The 20,230-nt window shown below is 40.4% G+C and overlaps 1 protein-coding gene across 2 annotated transcripts in view; it reads right to left on the minus strand.

Annotated features, from left to right (window-relative positions):
* Positions 1-6,507: 6,507 nt before the first annotated feature.
* Positions 6,508-20,230, minus strand: part of zbtb49 (zinc finger and BTB domain containing 49) — a 93,114-nt gene continuing 79,391 nt past the window's right edge. For both annotated transcript variants that reach the window (XM_062525155.1, XM_062525156.1), the window contains exon 8: positions 6,508-8,161. In XM_062525155.1, the coding sequence (XP_062381139.1) occupies positions 7,656-8,161 (506 nt within the window). In that variant the 3' untranslated portion in view covers positions 6,508-7,655. The remainder of the gene's footprint in view (positions 8,162-20,230) is intronic.

Genomic DNA, 20,230 nt, shown 5'->3' on the forward strand with positions numbered 1-20,230 from the left:
TGTGGTTGGATGCCGGCTCTGTTTTAGTCATTTTCACCTGTGAAACGAGCAGTGTAATCAATACATGCAGCCGGAGGCGTGGCCAGCCCAGAAACGGCTCAATTTGGGAGAGACCAATTCTAACCTCGTTTAAAAAGAGGTATGATATGTCCCCTTTAAATTCCTATAGGAGCAGGAGGATTTTTTTTATATGTTTTTATTTTTAAAGGCCAGCTATTTCATGGATCCAGGATATTATGCATCCTGATAAAGTTCCCTTGGCCTTTGGAATTAAAATAGCCCCACATCATCACATACCCTTCACCATAGCTAGAGATTGGCATGGTGCTTTTTCCAGTTAGCCTATTAGCCTGTTTGATGCTCATTGAGCTCAATGCAAATCAAAGGCTAATAGGCTAACTATCCTGGATCCATGAAATAGCTGGCCTTTAAAAATAAAAACATCTAAAAAATCCTCCTGCTCCTATGGGAATTTAACATAGGGGTCAAATACTTATGCCCCCTGTATTTAAGGAATAACATTTATCTATTTACGATACATTCTTCAATCACAAAGAAAATTAGTGTCAATTCAATTCAATTCAATCAATTTCAATTCAATTCAAGTTTATTGTCATATACTCATAAAAAAGAATTTATAAGTAATGAGATTCATTGTGCTCAAGTGTCCAGAAATAAATTAGAAAAGAACAAAAGTGTCCTTAGCAGTTTGATTTTTACTCATTTTTTGAATTAAGGCATTACAATCAATTCTCAAAAGATGATTTTATATTCCTCTTTTTAGTCAACTTTAGCATGGGTGTGAATACTTACTATACCCACTGTACAATCTGACCATCCATTTTTTCCCCTTCAAAGGTCAGAAAACTATTTTGCATGCCTGCTGCATCTTGCATCCCACTTCTGTCTGTTGTACTCATACAGGGCCTGTTTAACAAGGCTTTTGACACTTAACATGTACAAATACAGGACTTGTTTTCCAGCAACCATGTTCAGCATTTTGCTCATTCATATTTTAGGAGTGACATGTCTATGCTACTGGTCTCAACTGTTTTGGAATCAGTCATGGTTTTGAAACTAAATGACATGATACTGGTGTTTGAAAGAGTACTCTTTCTTGGGCTTTCACATTATGAAGAACACAGCCAAAAAAGTACATGGCCTACAAATAAAACGCAGATCGATTAACCAAACATGTCCCCTTTTTGAAAGGGCATGCTTAGAATGTTTACTGAAATTGTGACAGGGGGGTTGAAAGTATAGCATTATGTGATCATCCATCCTCTGCAACATTTTTGAGGAATGCCGTTATAGTTTCTGAACTGTGTGTATAGTCAGAGTCCAACATCAATCATCAGTTATATTCAGATATGGTGTATGGATTGTGCAGGCCTTTGAAGGCATATTACAACATTGTTATGTTCACCAACCATCAGCCAGTTCATTAATTAATACAGATTTATATGTAAGGTATACAGTTTTCTTTGACTCAAAAAATACACATTTCAGTTTGGAATCACAAAGATATTAGTAATTAGGAGACCCCTGAAAATGTTAATGACCGTCAACTAATTTGAATGTCACTCAGCAAACATATGATGACGACAAAATATGCAGTGGTCTCTTAATTTTTTCCGTTGTGCGACATAGTCATTGTTACCACTTGTTACCACTTATTACCAGTAATTTCTATGCAGTTTCTAGTGCAATTACTCTGTTGTTTCTAGGTAATAGCAATGCAAACAGCATTAATTAAGGTGGTAATTCTATGGTATTCTGATATCCAAAATTCCAGACAGCCGACTGGATCCTTATATTGTATATCGGCATATCGCCATTCTCCTTACATATAGAGGTAAGTTCTCCTGAGATTTTTTTACAACATGTATCAGAACAAGATAGCTGCCTAGTACATCAGAAATTGTGTTTTACCACTCATTTGCATACACATACTGTAGAATGTATTTCATATTAGTGAATCTGCCCTACTGAAAGTTCATATTGACCACAATCATCACAATGTCCTAGGAGAAATCTGACTAGTTTTCACATACTGTAGATCTCTGTGTCATAAGGTAATAGAGTTTTGGTTTAACAGACAGTCAGCAGGTAACGTAGCCAGTGAGTTTGTCAGCTCCCAATCTATATGTAGCGCCGTAGCTGCCCGGTGCATAAAAAAGAGACTATTCAACTTGTTACAGTGCTCAACCTAGCATCCATGACGGTGTGGAGGTGCATTAATGTCAGGGATGTTGTTATATGAAGAGGTGAAGCAGCAACATAGTGGTAAAAATGCCTCAACTTCTTTGAGACATCATGGGGCAATTGATTTGCCTTTGTCCTAGCTTAGCCACTTTTTAGAGTTTAAAACAGTTTTCAACTCGCTGGTGACGCAAAAAGGTAAAAAGGTAAAAAACACACTATAAATATATCTACCCAAGACTTTTCAAATTGTAACCTCGAAAACAAAGGTCTTGGCTACATAAAAGTAAGAACATTCAAAAATGTTATGTACTACGGTGGCGTATTGCTGTCACACTAGAAATAAGTGAAAGTTTCAAATAATTACGTGAAAGTTTCTTGTTATAACAAGATCTTTTTCACATTTTAACAAGATAAGTTTCATGTTATCACATGAAATTATCACGTTATTTCAAGATATGATATTTTCACGTTTTTACAAGATATTTATCACGTTATTACTTGAAATTATCACGTTATTTCATGATAATGAATCTAAACAGAAGGAGGGGCAAGAAAGACTGGTTACTATGGCTCACGTCATGAGTCAATCAAATTCTATGATAAGCTCGGTTTATGGCGATTTTCCAGTTATTAAACTTGTGGATGATATTGTTAAATGCAAACACCCGAGCGTTGTCCAGAATATTCTGCACCTGTATGCAGTGGAGTGGCAATCGGGAGAGTCGGGAAGAATCCCGGTGGCGTTTTGGGCCGTGCTGATGATTACTGTGATGAAGTGATCTCAAAAAAACTTGTTTAAACATTTCCTTTGCCGTACTCTCCAGCAGCCTGCACTGTGTGACTGCAGCGCTTCACTTATCACTCCCAGCGGCCTCTCCCTGGAGCCCTAAAAATTACCACGATGACCTGACATGCAAGCTAGCCAAAGTGCCCAAATTGCGTAAACATTCGTATATGTATCAAGGCCCTTTCTCCCTCTTGCGTTAAGTTGCGTTAAGTGGAAGAAGAAGCAGAACTATCAGGCTGCGTCAGCAGGCTACTCCTGCACCTCTCTGTCCGCCTACGCAGCGTCTCTCTGCCGATATACAGCCCTGCTCCTGCTACTTGGTCAGATGGCGACTATGTAGGCTACTGTAGCCTACACACAATGCACAAAAGCAAACACTCATCAAGCAGCACTGCAATAGCAGCCAGCATACATGTTCATAGACAAGATGCATGTGCATGTTCATAGACACGATCCTGTTCTCATTCAGCCTATGCCAGCCATGCTCTCCAGCCTGGTCTCGTTAAGTTTCGTTATCATGAAATAACGTGATAATATCATGTAATAACGTGATACATATCTTGTAAAAACGTGAAAATATCATATCTTGAAATAACATGATATTTTCACGTTATAACGTGAAAATATCATTATCACGAAATAACGTGATCATTTCATGTGATAACATGAAACTTATCTTGTTAAAATGTGAAAAAGATCTTGTTATAACAAGAAACTTTCACATAATTACTTGAAACTTTCACGTAATTACTCGATATGAGCCTTTTTTTTATTTCTAGTGTGACAGCAAAGGTTTTTTTTTTTTTTTCAGGCACTTTGAGGCAGTCAGCTATACCTTGAGATTTTTACGTTTTTCATCTAACTGAAAACATCTATGCAGAAATGGCACATATGGTTATATTCTAGAGGTCCTCCACAATAACTATATGTGAGTAAGGTGGATGTAATGAAATTACTTTTTATTATAATTCAGTGTAAACATAACTATTAAAAAAAAAAAAAAAAAACTATTATCAAAGGTCAAAGCTCCATTGCTCTGTCTTATGTATATGTGGTTTAACCTGCAGCTGTGTTTTTACCTTGATCTCAAAAGCTGTGTCTTCAAGGAAATTCACATCACACACTAGAGAGCATATTTAGTATGTTAGTCTAATAAAACACAAAACAACTAATGTTACTATGTTATGTTATGTACTTATAATAAACAGTTGTCTTGTATGGGAATGTTGGGAAATGTACAGCCTGTGAATGCAGTGCCTCTGCGATTTACCGAACACACCACCAGAGCACCTCTCCCTACCCTGCAGGATACCTAGAAGAAAAGAGTACATAGCAAGGCCCAAAATGTTGTTAAGGACTCCTCACATCCGGACTTTTCAAAACACTGAGGTCAGGCAAACGTCTGCTGCTACAAGACCAGAACAGAGAGACTGAGGAGGAGCTTCTTTCCTTAAGCCATCTGTATCCTGATCAAGCACAAGACTAAAAAAGCTGTGCTTACACTTATCACACACTTGCACATGGACTGTAGGCTACACACACTGCACTTACTGTACTCTCCCGTGCTATTTATTAACATTTTTCTTGATCTTTCTTCACACTCGAACAGAAAAAGCTGAACACCAAACTAAATGTCTCTACATGTTTTACGTTAGTATAGGCCTATGTGGCAAATAAACCTCCTTGTATCCTTGTATCCTTGTAGAAGGCAACTACAGTATTTATTATGTATATTATTATATTACAGTAACATTTTTGTGTTGTTCTTTTCCATATTAGTCAACAGTTTCCATTTCGATACCAAGTGATGATGCTACTTGTCAAAACTCTCTACACAGCTGAGGAGTAAAATGTCTACAAGATGGATGCTGATACTTTGATACTTTTTCTTCAGTGTGTGCTGAGTGTTAAGAATCCATGTTAGATCGTCAGCAAGGTGCACTGCCAGGTATTTGAAACTTGTGACTCTCCACTGGCAGCCCACTGATCTTTAGTGGAGTGTAAGCTCTGCTGTTTCCTGTAGTCCACCACACTTCCTTTGTTTTGCTGACATTCAAAGTGAGGTTGTTGGACTGGCACCACTGTGCTACCTCACCCACCTGGTTCAGATAGACCTGTTCATTGTTGTTGCTGATCAGGCCCACCACCACCACTGTGTTATCTGAAAATGTAATGATGGAGGTGTGACTGGTGCTGATCTGCAGTCACATGTGTAGATGTTATACAGTAGACGGAGTAGAGGACTCAAAACACAGCCCTGGGGGCACATGTGCTGATGGTTAAGGTGTCAGGTGTCAGATGTCAGACCACCCATCCTGACCACCTATTAGGCAATAATTTTTGGGACAATTAGGGCAGGATTCGGGACAACTGCTTGTATTTCGTGACTGGATGAATTGAGTATTGAACTGTGTTCATATTCATCTTTGATTTATAAAAAAATTAACTAAATTGCAATTTTACAAGACCAATTAAAACCTGATATTTAGACTGGGTATTGAAATTGTCCTTTTGACTAAATGGCACCGCACCCTCTTTGACAACCCCAATTGAACTTCAATGCCTTTGCGATATCACAAGCAGGCTTGGTTTTAATTCGCCCATTTTTTAGTGCCTATTTCTAAGTTAAAATTGTTCATATGAAGGAGGGCACAACCATGCCTCATGTTCATGATAGCTCTTTGGTTTCAAGCAGATTATTCATATTTGATCTCATTGGATTCCTCATGTATGAAAACCTATTAAAACACATTTCATTCATGGTTATATCTTGGTTAGTCAAAAAGATAAATGCTTCAATAGATTTCAGCCTGGTGATGGAAGCCATATTGGGTTTCTTAATGTTGGACATTTATAGTCTGGCTATGACCATAAGCTCAATCTTTTAAGATTGAACATTAGTCTGGGGAGTCTGCACTTTTTTTCCTACTGCACAAGAGGCATGATCAATGGGCATAGTTCAAATGACTCCGTACGCTTGGATAGTCCCTTCAACCAATCAGACCAACAATCTAGGTGCTTCTTTTGGATGAGCTAGTTTGTGATTGGACCCAAAGGTTGTGGACAGGAAGTAGGCGAGATAGATGTGCATGTTTCCCGTCTGAGCTGCCAGGCGAAATCCAAATGACAGTGAGGGAGACTAAACCACCCACCAACACCCCCAACCCCAGAGTGACCCCTGACCTCAACCCCCTGAGCATATAAATCTCACACCATACTGTATGTGTGTATATTGAAGTTAAATATCATTTACAGAAATGGCTAAAAATATTAGTGGCAAAGCTTGCAGGATGGCTCAGAGCATTTTCATTTCCTGTTTTTTTTTTTATTTTTTTTATTTTTTTTTAAACTAGTTAGAAGAATGGCTAAAAATATCAGGCTAGTGGCAAAGCTTGCAGGATGTCATTTTATTTTCCTGGGTTTTTTGAGAAACAAGTTAGAGTAATGGCTAAAAATATTAGTGGCAAAGCTTGCAGGATGGCTCAAGGCGTTTTATTTATTTCTTTATTAGGGCAAAAGAACACCGTTTATGTTCATCAACAACTCTGCTGTGTGATCAAGTGAACTCAAAGTTAACCAAATAGGCTACTTCTTTATAGGGCAGGGCAGGCGTATTTCTCTTTTAAACACACACAAGTCCAACTATTAAAGAAAATGACCCACCGAAATCAACTGTGCACTGCAAAAAGACAGGGCAATCAGCCTACGTAAAACTGAATACAAAACAAATGGCTACAAACACTGCAATATGATAGGCTATCAGCATCTCATTGAACTCGTGACAAATTAGGCTACATATTTCTTTTAGTTCCGTAAGTAGGCTAATTGATTTCTCAAACTGCCCTTCATTTTCTTGTGGTGCTTTCAAGAAACAGAGTATCGATAGACTGCGCTGAGGGCGGTTTTGGATGATTGCAGGTAGAAAACGCTCTCACCGACTCCACGGAGGTAGCCTGTACCAAGAGCTTCAAACAACTGTTGCATCTGCTCGTTGAGCGGGTATAAGTTAGCAACAATAGAAGCAAACTCCTTGCGTGTTTTATTTTATTTTATTTCCCGATTTCAGTCATAACCTTGATCTTGATCATATTTCCCGGGAAGCCCTTCTCCCCGGATTATACCCTAGTTGAGATACGTGCTAATCAGTTGATGAACAACAACAAAGCATACGAGGCGGAGCGTAATCCAATCAGAACCCACAGCCAGACCTGAGAGGGCTGAGGAGTAGACAGTCAAGTGAAACTGCGCTCCGCCCGGAGAAATGTGTAGACAGGGACGATTGATAAAAAGCTTCAGTATCTTTGGTGTTGATATATTCGATTACATAGGCTATGAACATTCTGAAGGTGTGCCGGCAGAAATTAAGGTGCGGCGGGCCGCCACAGTAAAATGTATATAGCGGAAACCCTGCTTCAGCACTTTTAAATAAGCACATTTTCAGAACTTCTGCCCAGTCTTCAGCTCTATGCCTTTTTCCAGCTTATGACGTCAACCCCTACCGCTCAATTGGTGTTATACAGGAAAATAAAACTCAACTCAACTGAAATGTCTTAAATGTCAGTTTGTAGCATCATGGCAAGTTTCCAGAGTTACACTGATATGCTCAAAAATATGCTCATTGCTCTTAGTGGTCTGGCTAGTTGATCCATGAGTTACTACTCTACTATGGGTCTGCAGCTTGCAAGCTGGTAGCTGGTCCATGGTCACTTGAGAAGGGGCAGAAGGATACTTCAATTGAAAGTGCATGTTGTGGTTTTTTTGAGTTCATGTCTGAATCAGGGTATTTGCCAGAGTGAGCAGCAAGAATGCGCCTGGGCACAGTGTGCTGCAACTCCAGGACTGCAGAGGAGGAATTTTGTTCAGTGGGAACATCCGATGGAGGTGCCGTGTGTATTTGTTGAAGTCGGGAGCCATAACGTTGGTTCAAGGTTCTTAGTGCTTTGCCAGTCGTCACTGGGTGGGATTGTGGAGGTTTGTTTGCTTGATCAGTCTCTTTCCTGTCAGAACTGTGACCAACTCCTTTGACAGATTTGTAGTGGATGCTGTGGTGCTGGCGGAGAACAGCAGAGCGTGTGAAACTTTTACCACACATCTCACAGGAATAGGGCTTCTCACCCGAGTGGGAGCGGATGTGTCGCCGTAGATCACCTGTACTGCCAAAGCTCCTACCTATGGAAACACAAAGAGACATACCTGTAATTTCCCGACTATTAGCCGCGGCTTGTACATTGATTTTGCAAAATTTCTTCAGCTATGAGGTTTATACAGGGGGGCAGTTAATATGGTGTTAATAAGGTTTTGTTTCTTTTAACTGGCATAAAACACTGTCCTGCGGCTTATACACAATTACTTCATGGCAATGGTTTGTACATTATTACATACTTCCTGGTAATTTGGTTTGACATGAAAATGACCAAACTTTGGGCAAATGATCCCACAGACACCTATTTTCTTCAGATTTTGAAGAGATACTACAGTATCCCAGGCCTCATCCATACTAGCCTGGCTAGCGCCTACCATTTCTCAAATGAGAAGGAAACTTTCACACAGATATGTTTAAAGATCAAAGACTGCTCTATCGCACACTGTTGACTTTTTACTCACTTTTTTATTCAGAGCATCCTCAGGTTCGCTCAGGAGTTAAAAAAACAATAACTGGGAAATATGGTTTGTATACCAAAATATTCTGCTTGCATACTTATTCAACCCTAATCCAGATCAAATACAAATCTAAGGCCACATATGTACAAAATTTGTAAGCGAAAGGTGCATCTACTGAATGCTGACTTGAAGGGGGTAAATATTTATGCTTATTACACAGCTCTTCAGAGTGCTGCAGAAAGTTCCATTCACGTGAATGGATTCAGAGGCCTGTTGAATCTATATTATGACCGCTGCAAAGTACAGTGGGTACGGGTTGAGAATACACCTTTTGCCGCGGCAGTCCCGAAGAGATCCCGTAGGCTGTCCAGCCGATTTTTTTGGAGGCTTAAGGCCCGTTCACACCAAGAACGATAACGATAACGATAACTATAAATAAATATCGCTCCCATTAATATGAATGACAACGTTCACACATGAACTATAACGATAACGACATGAAGAACGATATCGTTGTTGATCACTTTCAGAGCGATTTTGAGAACGATAAAAAGCTAACAGCCAATCAGAACCCATAATATTCTAGCCATCACATTCATTAACATGAGGAGAAACTTTTCTTATCGTTGGCCAGTGTGACGCTGTTATCGTTTTGCTTATAGTTATTGTTATCGTTCTTGGTGTGAACGGCCCTTTAGGCAATGTACCCAAACAACCACCAGGTGGCAGAAAGTTTCAACCCGCATTTCAACTGCATTTAATGATGAAGACCGCATATCCGTCAATAGTCAACTCCTTTAATCTCATTTAATCAGTAAAATGAAGGTGATGACTGGCGAAATTATTCAAACGACGTTTCAATAAACCATTGTTGAAATGAATGAAAATGGTTATAGAAAATCGCCTACAGCCTAACGCCGACACAGCTGATTCTTTGATTGATTCTAAGCTGTTTTGATGTAGGGGATGGGTAAACTGGCGCGCTACAAACATGCTACTAATCAAATGTAATATTAGTAGGACTAGCCTCCTTAGACACTTTAGTCATAGGCAACGTTGCCATGTTAATTTGGGCTAGAAGTGCTTGCTTGTGGTGGCGCTCCTGTCCGCTGCTTCTCCCGAATTGTGTTTGGCAAATTTGTTATTGGGGGAAACGCGGAGAAACAAGATGGTCAGTCCTCGTATTTTTTCTTCACGTTTCGGTTAAGTAATACGTTAAAGTCTTCTTCCGTATTGAATAGACGCGCGGCATGTCAGATTGCAGTTGCAGAGTTTTCTAATGTTTTACAACCCAGCTGGTATCCGCTGTTCATTCCGACATATCCCCACTCGGCGGTATTTAACTTTTTTTTTTTCAAACAACGTGCCATTCCGACATGAGGTCATTAATAGGCTATTCATGTCATAACTATTAGGCTATCATTAGGCTTACTATGCATGGCTGTAGGCAGCTATGAGGCCACTGAGATCTGGACCTCATCGGTTTTGAGAGCTGGAAATACATGTGTTTGCTATATAATATCGGTTGTTGTGCATGTTGCGTTCGCAACTCGGGGAAGTGAAAGCAGTTCTGTATAGACATTGCACGTTTTCATGGTGATCATCTGCGCCGCGCAGCTGTAGCTGATTGTGAAAGCCGATTGGAAATACATAAGTTTAGAGCGAACGTTTCAACTATGTTTGCCATGGTAGACAAAAACACTCAAATAAAACAATAGCCTAAAAAATAACTGTAGTGCGTAATGGACACGGCTCTATATGAGGTTCGCCATTTGGTAATATGACCTATCCTTACTGACAATAATTTAGATTGAGCACAACTAAAGTTGCACTAAGGCAAAATACAGTCCTAAAAGCCTATTCTATATAGCCTGGCCAATATTGTAGATGTGCAAAAGCAGCATTTGCGTGCGTGCCGGTGAGGTGTAGCCTACAAAAATGAGCATAACATCTGATTATTAAAGTATGGCTATAGGACATAGGCTACTGGTAAGAGAAGAGCTGGTGTAAAATTCAAGTGTAGTAAAAAAGTTTGTGCACATCCCCGGCCAAGGTGCAGAACAAGAGTAAATCATAAAAAAATGGGAAAAGGTTCGCACACTTGAAATCCTTCTTTTTTGATTTTCTTTTCTTTTCTTTAGCACAAGGGAATGACGTTTCGACCGTGTGGTCTTCTTCAGATTAAAATTCAAGTAACGTGCGCTATTTAACCCCTCGAGACCGACTGCAGTCTGCTGACACAGCCAGACGACTCTCCCAACCCATGCATTCGTTTTGGGCACGCTACACATTATTATTTGATGCAAATTCCTGTGATATTTTAAAAGACACCAACCTAGAACCCCCATTGGTCAGGCATACTACTCTCGACAGCTCTATATGTATGTCTTTGGAGTTGTTGTCCACCATGGGAAGGGCAGTAGGCAAGCCATGGATGATGTCCATCTCTATACATGGATGGAGCACGAAAATAGGAAAGGGAGTAACATGACTGCTTCTGCCTTGGATCATTGTTTTCGTCAAGAGCTGAGTGGTGCTGTTCACCGCGCTCAAAGGCTGCGCCTGTTTAGTGATTCCTGTTTTGGTCAAAACAAAACCATGAACCTTCTAAGCATGCTGTTCGCCTTGATGAAAAAGGAATTTCCCAGGATTGGTGCCGAGTATGTGTTTCCTATTAGGGGGCACAGTTTTCTGCCAGTGGATCGTGTGTTTGGAAGGATAGAGCAACAGATTCGGAAGAAGGATACCATTCTCTTGCCGGAGGAGTATTATGAGATCTTGCAAAGTCATGGAAAAGTTCACACCTACGGGCAACACTGGCAGGCTTATGATTTCAAGGCAGAAACAAAGGCTTTTGTAAAGGCACAGAAGTCATTCAAGATAAGTGAAGCAAGAATGCTGGAGCTGAAGAATGACAAAGTCGGGTTCAAGGCTGTGTATAACGGTGAATACTGCAGGCACTCTGTTCTGAAGAGAGGGAAGACCTGGGCAAGCTTCAAGCCAAGTCAACTGGCCAATGAAAGCACTGTGAAGGAAGCAAAGAAAAGAGATGTGCTTAACCTGCTGCGTGAAATTGGTGCGAGTGAGGACGTGCGTGCGTTTTATGATGATGCACTTTCACCTTCACAGGTGAATGTTGACAGTGACAGTCATGATGAGTAGTCTTAAAATAGAGGAGTAGAAAAAAAACCTTTTTGAATGTGTCACTAAGATTGCACTGTTTTTTTAAATAGTTATTGCACAATTGTTTACAGAAATGTTTTTATAAATGGGATTATTAATATAATATACAATGACAACATAATTCATTTATTGTGCTGAAATCTTTAAAAAAAAAAAAAAAAAAAAAAACACTACACTACACACTACAAAAATGAATGTAAAATGGCAGTTGAATGTAAGAAGAATGTGATTTTGGTGATTTTTTTTACATTTACAGTATGTGATATTGTTCATATTCTTGTTTCATGTTGTTTGTTATGAAATGTTGCACTTTTCCAGACATTTATTGATGAAATTGGCTGTTTTTAAGCACAATGGCCAAATATTTTAATCAGTATTATTACTGTCCAAATGTAGATCAACTTTTGTTGTTTGTTATTGTATTTTGCACAGGTTCAATTAAAATAAAAGGGGGGGGGAAACGTTTATATTGCTTATATTGATTTTTTAATGTTATTATAACCTTCAGATGCTATATGAAAGTTTGGAACAGAAATGAGTGGTTTTCATCATGCCATTTTCTTGCTTAAGAAAACACAGTTTTACTCAAATTGATCAAAATGGATTTATAGCGTTTTGGAACCAAACTCTTCATATTGTCCATCTCTTTCGTCTTCGCCTTGATAATAATAGCCTATTCACGGAAATGTGTAACCGTAATGAATTAATGAATTAATCTAAGGTTGCCTATCGAGTCTTTCAGGTTGAATTGAAGGCTATTTCCTTCTGATAGGCCTATAGGCGATTTTCTAAAACCATTTTCATTAATTTCAACAATGGTTTATTGAAACGTCGTTTGATTAATTTCGCCAGTCATCACCTTCATTTTAATGATTAAATGAGACTGATTAAATGAGACGGATTAAATGAGACGGATATGCGGAGCATTTCTCTCCCTCTCCATTGACCAAAACATTGCTCTGGCATCTCTGCTGGACTGACTGAGTTAGAGGCTACGTCGAGTGAGAGAGCCAGCTGTGAGGTAGGCTGTAAAACATTTGAAAACTCTGCAACTGCAATCTGACATGCCGAGCGTCATGTCTCTTTTCTCCGCTTGTCACCAGCGCGGTGTCTTCGGTTTTTCCGTGTTTTCCGGCATGAGCCGAACCTTCATGTTATTAGGGCGGTCTTATGTTGCCCCCTTGCGGTTGCAGTTTTAATTACAAATGTCACACCTTCGGGATTTCCGATGTGCGGCAAAGAAAGGAGCATTCTCAACCCGTACCATCTGTATACAATGACTGCTGTCAATGGCAACCGGTTTTGTGCTTTTGATTCACATCTTCCATATCAATCGGCAACAAATCCGTTTGCTTATTGCGATGGAATTTTATTGAAAGTGAAACTTTTTTTTTTTAATGTCGCTTATAGAGCGCCAATACATTACACATGTCTCAAGGCGCTTTACAGAGTGTTAGACATTCTCTGTAAAACTCTGTTAAACTCTGCTAGTAAGACACAGGGCTGGGACGGTAATTGCATTATTGCAATACCGCAGTCACGTGATGCCTACCGCGGGTTTGAGCTCATCACAGTCATCACCGCAAAATAAATAAATAAATAAATAAATAAATAAATAAAATCTGTGAAACATTTGAGATTTGAGACATCTGAGAGTTCGATACGTTTTCAACCCGTAATTGTGTATGTCGTGGTTGAAAACATAGAATTAGAATCTCAGAAATAATTACGTTATGCAGTCAGTTTAAAAGACTTCTGCATGCAGCTACATGAAGTCAAATCTCCATATTGTCGAAACCGCGGTAATTTCTTGCTTTCCAACCGCGGTAAGAAAACATCCATACCGTCCCAGCTTAGTAAGACGTTGCCACGCAACATCTGAAACTGTCAAGTTCTATCTGTGTGGCAAACTATTTATTTTATTCATGGAAGACACGAAACGGTAGCCAAGTCATTGCCAACCGGTAAAAAAAAAAAAAAACGGTTTGGAATACTATTTATAGGCACTAAATAAAAAAAGTATCAGTTCTGGCAAAAATGAAAGGCTTTTTTGTCCACTTTTGCAAAATCACTTGAAATCCTATTCCTAACCCACTTACAGCCACTGAGTTGGAAGCACTACAATGGAAATTAAACACGTCAATGACAAGGCAACCCTAAGAAAAGCCAACTCCATCTTAGAAGACTCTACCCATGTCTTACACAGAGTTTTTGAATGGCTGCCCTCTGGCTGCCCTCTGGCAGACGTCTGCGCTGTCCTCTTGCTAGGACCAACAGGGGGAAGGCTACTTTTACTTTTGAGGCTATTCGCCTTCTGAACTCAAATATGCTCCCAGCCCCCTCCCCCTCTCTCTCCTGGTACCAGGAGACTGGGACTCACACACACACACACCCCTGTCTGTCCTGTTCTCCCTTTTGTCTTGTCTTTTGTCGTGCGTCTTATATGTCACTATGCCTGCATGGAGAAATTGCCCCTCGGGGATAAATAAAGTTTTTTGAATTGAATTGAATTGAATCATCTGTGGAACGGGCAGGGCTCGTAAAATATTATTTACCTGCTAGCATCATTTCACAGCTCATTCGTCAATCTAATCGTCATACTACTCCTCTTCCTCCTCCCGGGAGGTAAAAGCCCCGGTAGGAACCAAACCAGATTCTTTTCAAATATACACACCCTATAGAGGTCCCTCATCGGGCCCTCAGGCCACCTTCATGAAGTCTGTTTCTGACAGTGTGGCCAGAGACATTCACACCAGTGACCTGCTAGAGGTCATTCTGTAAGGCTCTAGCAGGGCTCCTACTGTTCCTCCTTGCACAAAGGAGCAGATACTGGTCCTGCTACTGGGTAAAGGACCTTCTACCACTCTACCCTGCTCTCCTAGAGCAACTGCCTGTCTCCTGGAATCTCTTCCATGCTCTTGAGACTGCAGTGGGAGACACAGCAATCTTTTTAGCAATGGAAAGTATTGGTGTGCCATTCTGGAGGAGTTGGACTACCCTGTGCAACCTATGTAGGCTCCAGATACTGGCTTATGCTACCAATAGTAACACTGACCCTATCCAAATGCAAAACTAGTGAAAAATCAGTCAAGAAGGATGAGTATGGAACAATTACCAGTTGCCACCACCTGTTTTTTCAGGTCATCTCACAGTTGGCCCTCTAGTTCACCTGAAGTAAATTTCGTTGAAATCAAAGCAGGTCAACCTGATTCACAACCACCTCTCTTACATAACTGGCCAGATCAATATCCCACAAGTGTGACTGACCTGATGCTATACTCCAATGAACCAGTGTTCCCTTTATTTTTTTGAGCAGTGTATATCTGTGATCTGATTATACCACTGAACATTTTCTTTTCAATTGGAAGTAATGGGCAGATTTTTCAATCGGTCCTGTTCCATTGTGTTCCTGGTGTAACTTTTTATTTGTTTGAGGCATGAAAAACTTAGCTCAACCCCTGCACCCCGGCACCGATCGCGGCAATCAGATACGTGAGTCTGTAAAGCTGAGGCATTGCTACATCAAGACCGCTGGATTTCATGAAGCTGAGACTGTCACACAACTTTTGGGATGAATTGATCTCTGCATTGCGATAGAAATGCTGAAGTTCTACTGTATTTTAGTCCCTATCCGAAGAGGCAGCACTATGAGAATGTTGCCAAAGCGCTTGTGGAGAAGCATCCCAGTCTCAAAGAGCCAGGATCTGGAAAGGGTTGGTACGGCTGGTTCCACAGCCTGAAGTTTAAGCTTGGAAATTATCGGCAGAAGTTAAGTGCAGCTGGATGTCCAGAGGTGAGAGTCAACAAAAGAAAAGAAGAAGTCAAAGAAGGGCGAGCTACACTACTGTCCAGATCCCCCTGAAGGACTGAGTGCTGCAGACATGGAAGAAAAGCGGAGGATGATTGAGGTATATCGTACATGCACATCAAACATGCAAATCATTCCTGTCTAATATTGCTACATACATACCTGCTTATAGTATACTGACTACCTACACTTTGCTCTTGTGTCTGTGAAGCCTACTATTTTGTCTTAGTATGTGTCCTTTGTGCTTGTGCATCTCATTTCAGGTGGAAGTACTGAAAAAAGACCCAGATCACAAGCAGATAGATGAGTTGATGTCTGCCACGTTTTCCAAGCGCAGAAAGGAGATTGTAGGGGATCAACCTCTCATCGGGGATGTAATGGAAATATGGCCTGCCATGTTCTGTGAGAGACAGGTAAAACAATAGACAACACTGAGCCTGAGATTTAGCCAAGAAATCTAGACGCACCCTAGCGGCCAAAAATATTTTTGCCTAGCGGGATGGTCTAGGGTCGCACCGTTGAGGACAAGCCTGCGCCCGGCTCGAGTTCAGCCTAGCCAATCAGAACGCTCTATCTGCGTACGGAGTCCTTGAGCCCGCCTTAGCTCACCTTCGGCTTCCGATAAGACGCCAGGGGGCTGGACAATGCGTCCTCGTTCGACGAGTTGGGTTTGAGACCATATCGCACAACCAGAGAAAAACAAAAGATGGATGAGGGTAACGAAGCGCGCTCGTTTGAATCGGCTTTGGAAGAGTTAGACTTGGGCTTTTCTTTGAAGTTTGAGCAGAAAGAAGCACTCAAGTCATTCTTTTTAAAGAAGGATGTATTTGCCGCAGGGCTGCCAAGTCTCACGCTTTGAGACTTGGCATTCTCACACCACACGCCATAGGCTACTTGACATTTCTCACGCAAAATATTTCCCCATTCAGTGCGCTATATATTTTTTGTTTTCATGATAATAAACGTTGGTCCTTGCCTTGCCAACTCTGATTGACTGACCACAATAACCAATCCATCAGTCCTTTGTGCCTAAATCTAACCAACCACGGAAGGCATCACGCAATAAACAAATCAGATGCAACGAAAGGCGGGTCTTGGCATCTAACTTAGCCTATCTTTCACACACAACAGCGCCGACTCCGATAATTAGATTTAAAACGTTCTCCTGCTTGCTAGATTTTGTTCACTGTTGATTCGCTGTTTCTCCTTGAGTTTCCAAGTTAACGTTAAGGCTGCTACGTCTATCATTGTCCTATACTTGTTGCAGAGCTGTGTAACATCTATTTGCCTCTGTCTTGGTAAGTTCACACTTGAAAAAGCGACTCTAATCGGAGCTGCCAAGTGTCACGCTTTGAGTGTGACAGTCCAAAAAATGTTCGACGAACGCATCTCACTCTTGCCATTTTCTGAAACTTGGCAACCCTGTTGCCGTTTTGCCGACCAGCTACGATTGGTCACAAATGCTGGCCTATTACGTGCAGAGGCAGTTTGAAAGACAACTGTTCATCCCACCCACAGGCTTCAACTCCGGTAATGGTCCGACCCCAGACTATACATTTCTGTGTAGTTTGGCTTGCCAGGCTACCTGAGATTAATAACTTAATCCAATTTTGTTTGAATGGATATCAGTGTGCGAGCTGGTTACATTTGAGTCTTTTGTGCATTATTTCCATGTCTGATACTATACTGTTTTTCGGTGGCATTAATGTGCATATGGAATGGAATGTGCCAATTGTCTAGTATAACCGAGTGGATGAAAGCCTTTCACAACAGACAACCTAAGCTTATGGTGATATCTTTTAAGTATTTGTTCTGTAAGCTCTTAAATGTTGTCTCTCTTTGTCTCCTCAGGTTCGGGCAGAGTTTAAAAGAATTGTAGGCATAGACCTTCTTAAGTCGTTCCTCGACGGACTTGATGACCTGGTGCCAAGACTGCTGGAAGTGTATAAAGCTGCGACCAAGTCTGGGAAGAAGCCTGCACTGAAAGCCATTTTGGACTGTCTGAAGAAAGATGTAAGTGGATGAGCTGAGAATTGTGAATTTGGGCACCAGTTTTTATGTTTACAATAAAATCTCAACACTGCTTATTTCTGTAAGACACAAATGAAAGGAGAAGGACTGCTGCTCTGCTGGGTTAGCCACACTACCTATCTGAAGAGCCCTCGGACATCATCAGGATGTGTGACGTAAGATGTTTTTGTCATGCATAACAGCCCACTTACGCACACATCCACCTACATGTACAACACTTGCACACGCACACACTCCACTCACCTCACCAAAACACACATACACACAACCTTAAACACAGATATTTAATAAAATCCACTCATGAGGGTTGATAATCAAGTCTTGTGGCAGCAGAATAATGATGCAGGGAGGAGTGAGGCACAGAATAGTAGTGATGTTAAGGACGAGAGATGGGTAGAATAATGGTGATGGAAGGGGGGGTCAACAATGTTGGGAGGGGTAGAATAAATGACTGAGACTTAAGTACAGTAACTTTGCAGAGCATTTATGTGTTGACCTAAACATTCACACAATTATTTTTTGCTTTTCAAGGCCCATGGTGGGACTCTAGCTGAAGCCATGAAGGGTATGCAACTTGGCCTACTGATAGGCTATGAAGGTGACAATCAAGACGCCTTTCCATGAAGTATTCTTTTGCATTCCTTCAAAGAGTGGTGCAGGGCAGGGTGTTTGGCTGGAGTGAGATTTTGTAAAGTTGGGGGCGGGGGGTGTCGGGTGGGGGGGGGGGGGGGGGGGTTGCAAAAGGTATCAGCACAATCTTTAAAGTGCAGGCCCCTTGCCAGACACACGGGCCCACCTAGACCACAACATATACTAACATATGGTTGTTACACAGGTGAATATAATATATGGGTTTCTCAATGTCATTTAGTGGGGTTGTAGACCGATACAACTCACATCCAATACAATATACAGTAGCTATTTACAGAATCATAGATGTTCTGTAGGCTATCTATCCATCTATCCTTACATATATTTAGGTCTATCTATCTCATGCATCAGTTAGGAGCCATAGCCAGTGAAAAATACATTATAAGAATTTTAATGTGTCACAATTGTTTTGATATTGACAATCAGTCAAGAATTTTAATATCTCTTGATTTGATTTGGGATGCTAATGCTTGTTTTCTAGTAAAAAAAAAAAAAAAAAACTAAACAAGTGGAAGAGCAGTAGCCTAGTTAATTATTTTGGGGCGCTACATAGCCTGCAGTGGTTCTCAAACTTTTTCTTTCATTCCCCACTTTGATCAAGGGGGCTTTCTCGAGCCCCACCTGTCCATCATCATCACTCTAAAAAAGTAGCCTAGGTCAAGCTCAAAATTGTCAAATTTATTGACATAACGTCACTTGCTAAATATACCTCAGTAACACATAACAGTTAGGCTACAGATAGGCCTAAATATCAGTTCAGAAATAGAGAAAATAAAAATCTAAATCAATGACCAATATCGTCAGTTTTTGTCATTGACAAGGTGTTAATCCTTGCTTCAAAAAAAGCTGATTTCCAAAATTACAGGAATAGGGCCAACTATAGGCTACCATTGTGTTCAGGCATGCAAACTGGTCAGGGGTGAAAAAGGTGAGACTCTTCAATTTGCAATTTGCACGAATTCTGTAGAATGCCTTAAGTTCGTCTTCTGTCTACAATAGGCTATGATCTGCTGTGGTCTAGTCACCAACTGATTATGAAGAAAAAGAAGAATGGATTTTAGCGTGACATTTCTTGTGTCTGCGTGAGAGCGTGAGATTGATGCTGAAATCGTGAGTGTCACGGCAGGAGCGTGAGAGTTGGCAACCCTGGTGGTGATGAAGATCAAACCAGATCAAGCCTCTGCCAGAGTCCACAGCTTCCGAAACAAGCTCCTAAGATATGAACTGTAAACCATGCTCCACTCGGAATTGGGACAGAATGCATTTTTATTTTGTTTCTTTTGACATTATACCTAAGTTGAAGGGGAATCCACTTAAGCAAAAAGGAAAGGAAAAGCCCTGATATTCATTTGACATTTGTTTGACATTTTTTGTCATTTCAGTTTGACAGTTTTTGTTGGACTTTGTTGGACTGAATACATATCATGCATGTTATTTAAATAGCAGGGTCAAAGTATGCTTAGGTATTCAAGTTTCAAGTATTTGAAGTTAACCAGGTGAAATCTGGAGTTTGTTTTTGAGCTGAATCAGGTTCAGCACAGCTTGTGAATCACATCCAAATTAGTATCATGAACGTGTGGTTTTATTTTTTTATTTTCATTTTTTATATATAAACAGCTTTTTGATGGCAGCAAATTTTAAATTTCAAAGTAAAAGTATTCTGGTTCTGTGTGATGCTGTTAACTGGTGTTTTAAATGTTTAAATTTGAAACCTCTTTAATATTTCAATGTTGTGTAGTCTGGGGTATAATTTGCTGTGCTAGTATTTTCATCCCTCATTGAAGAGTTGTGTATCACGACAAATATTGAAGCAAGAACAAACTGCTGCTGCACTGTTCATAAATGTTGTATGTGTAGCTTATTGTATCTTGACATTGGTTTTAATAAAAACAAGGCATTCTTTAACATAATCCTAACTTGTTTAAATAATTGAAAGACATTACTTAATTGAAATTACAAGGTTG

This window comes from Sardina pilchardus, chromosome 21, assembly GCF_963854185.1.
Source record: "Sardina pilchardus chromosome 21, fSarPil1.1, whole genome shotgun sequence".
In the NCBI taxonomy this organism is placed as follows: domain Eukaryota; kingdom Metazoa; phylum Chordata; class Actinopteri; order Clupeiformes; family Clupeidae; genus Sardina; species Sardina pilchardus.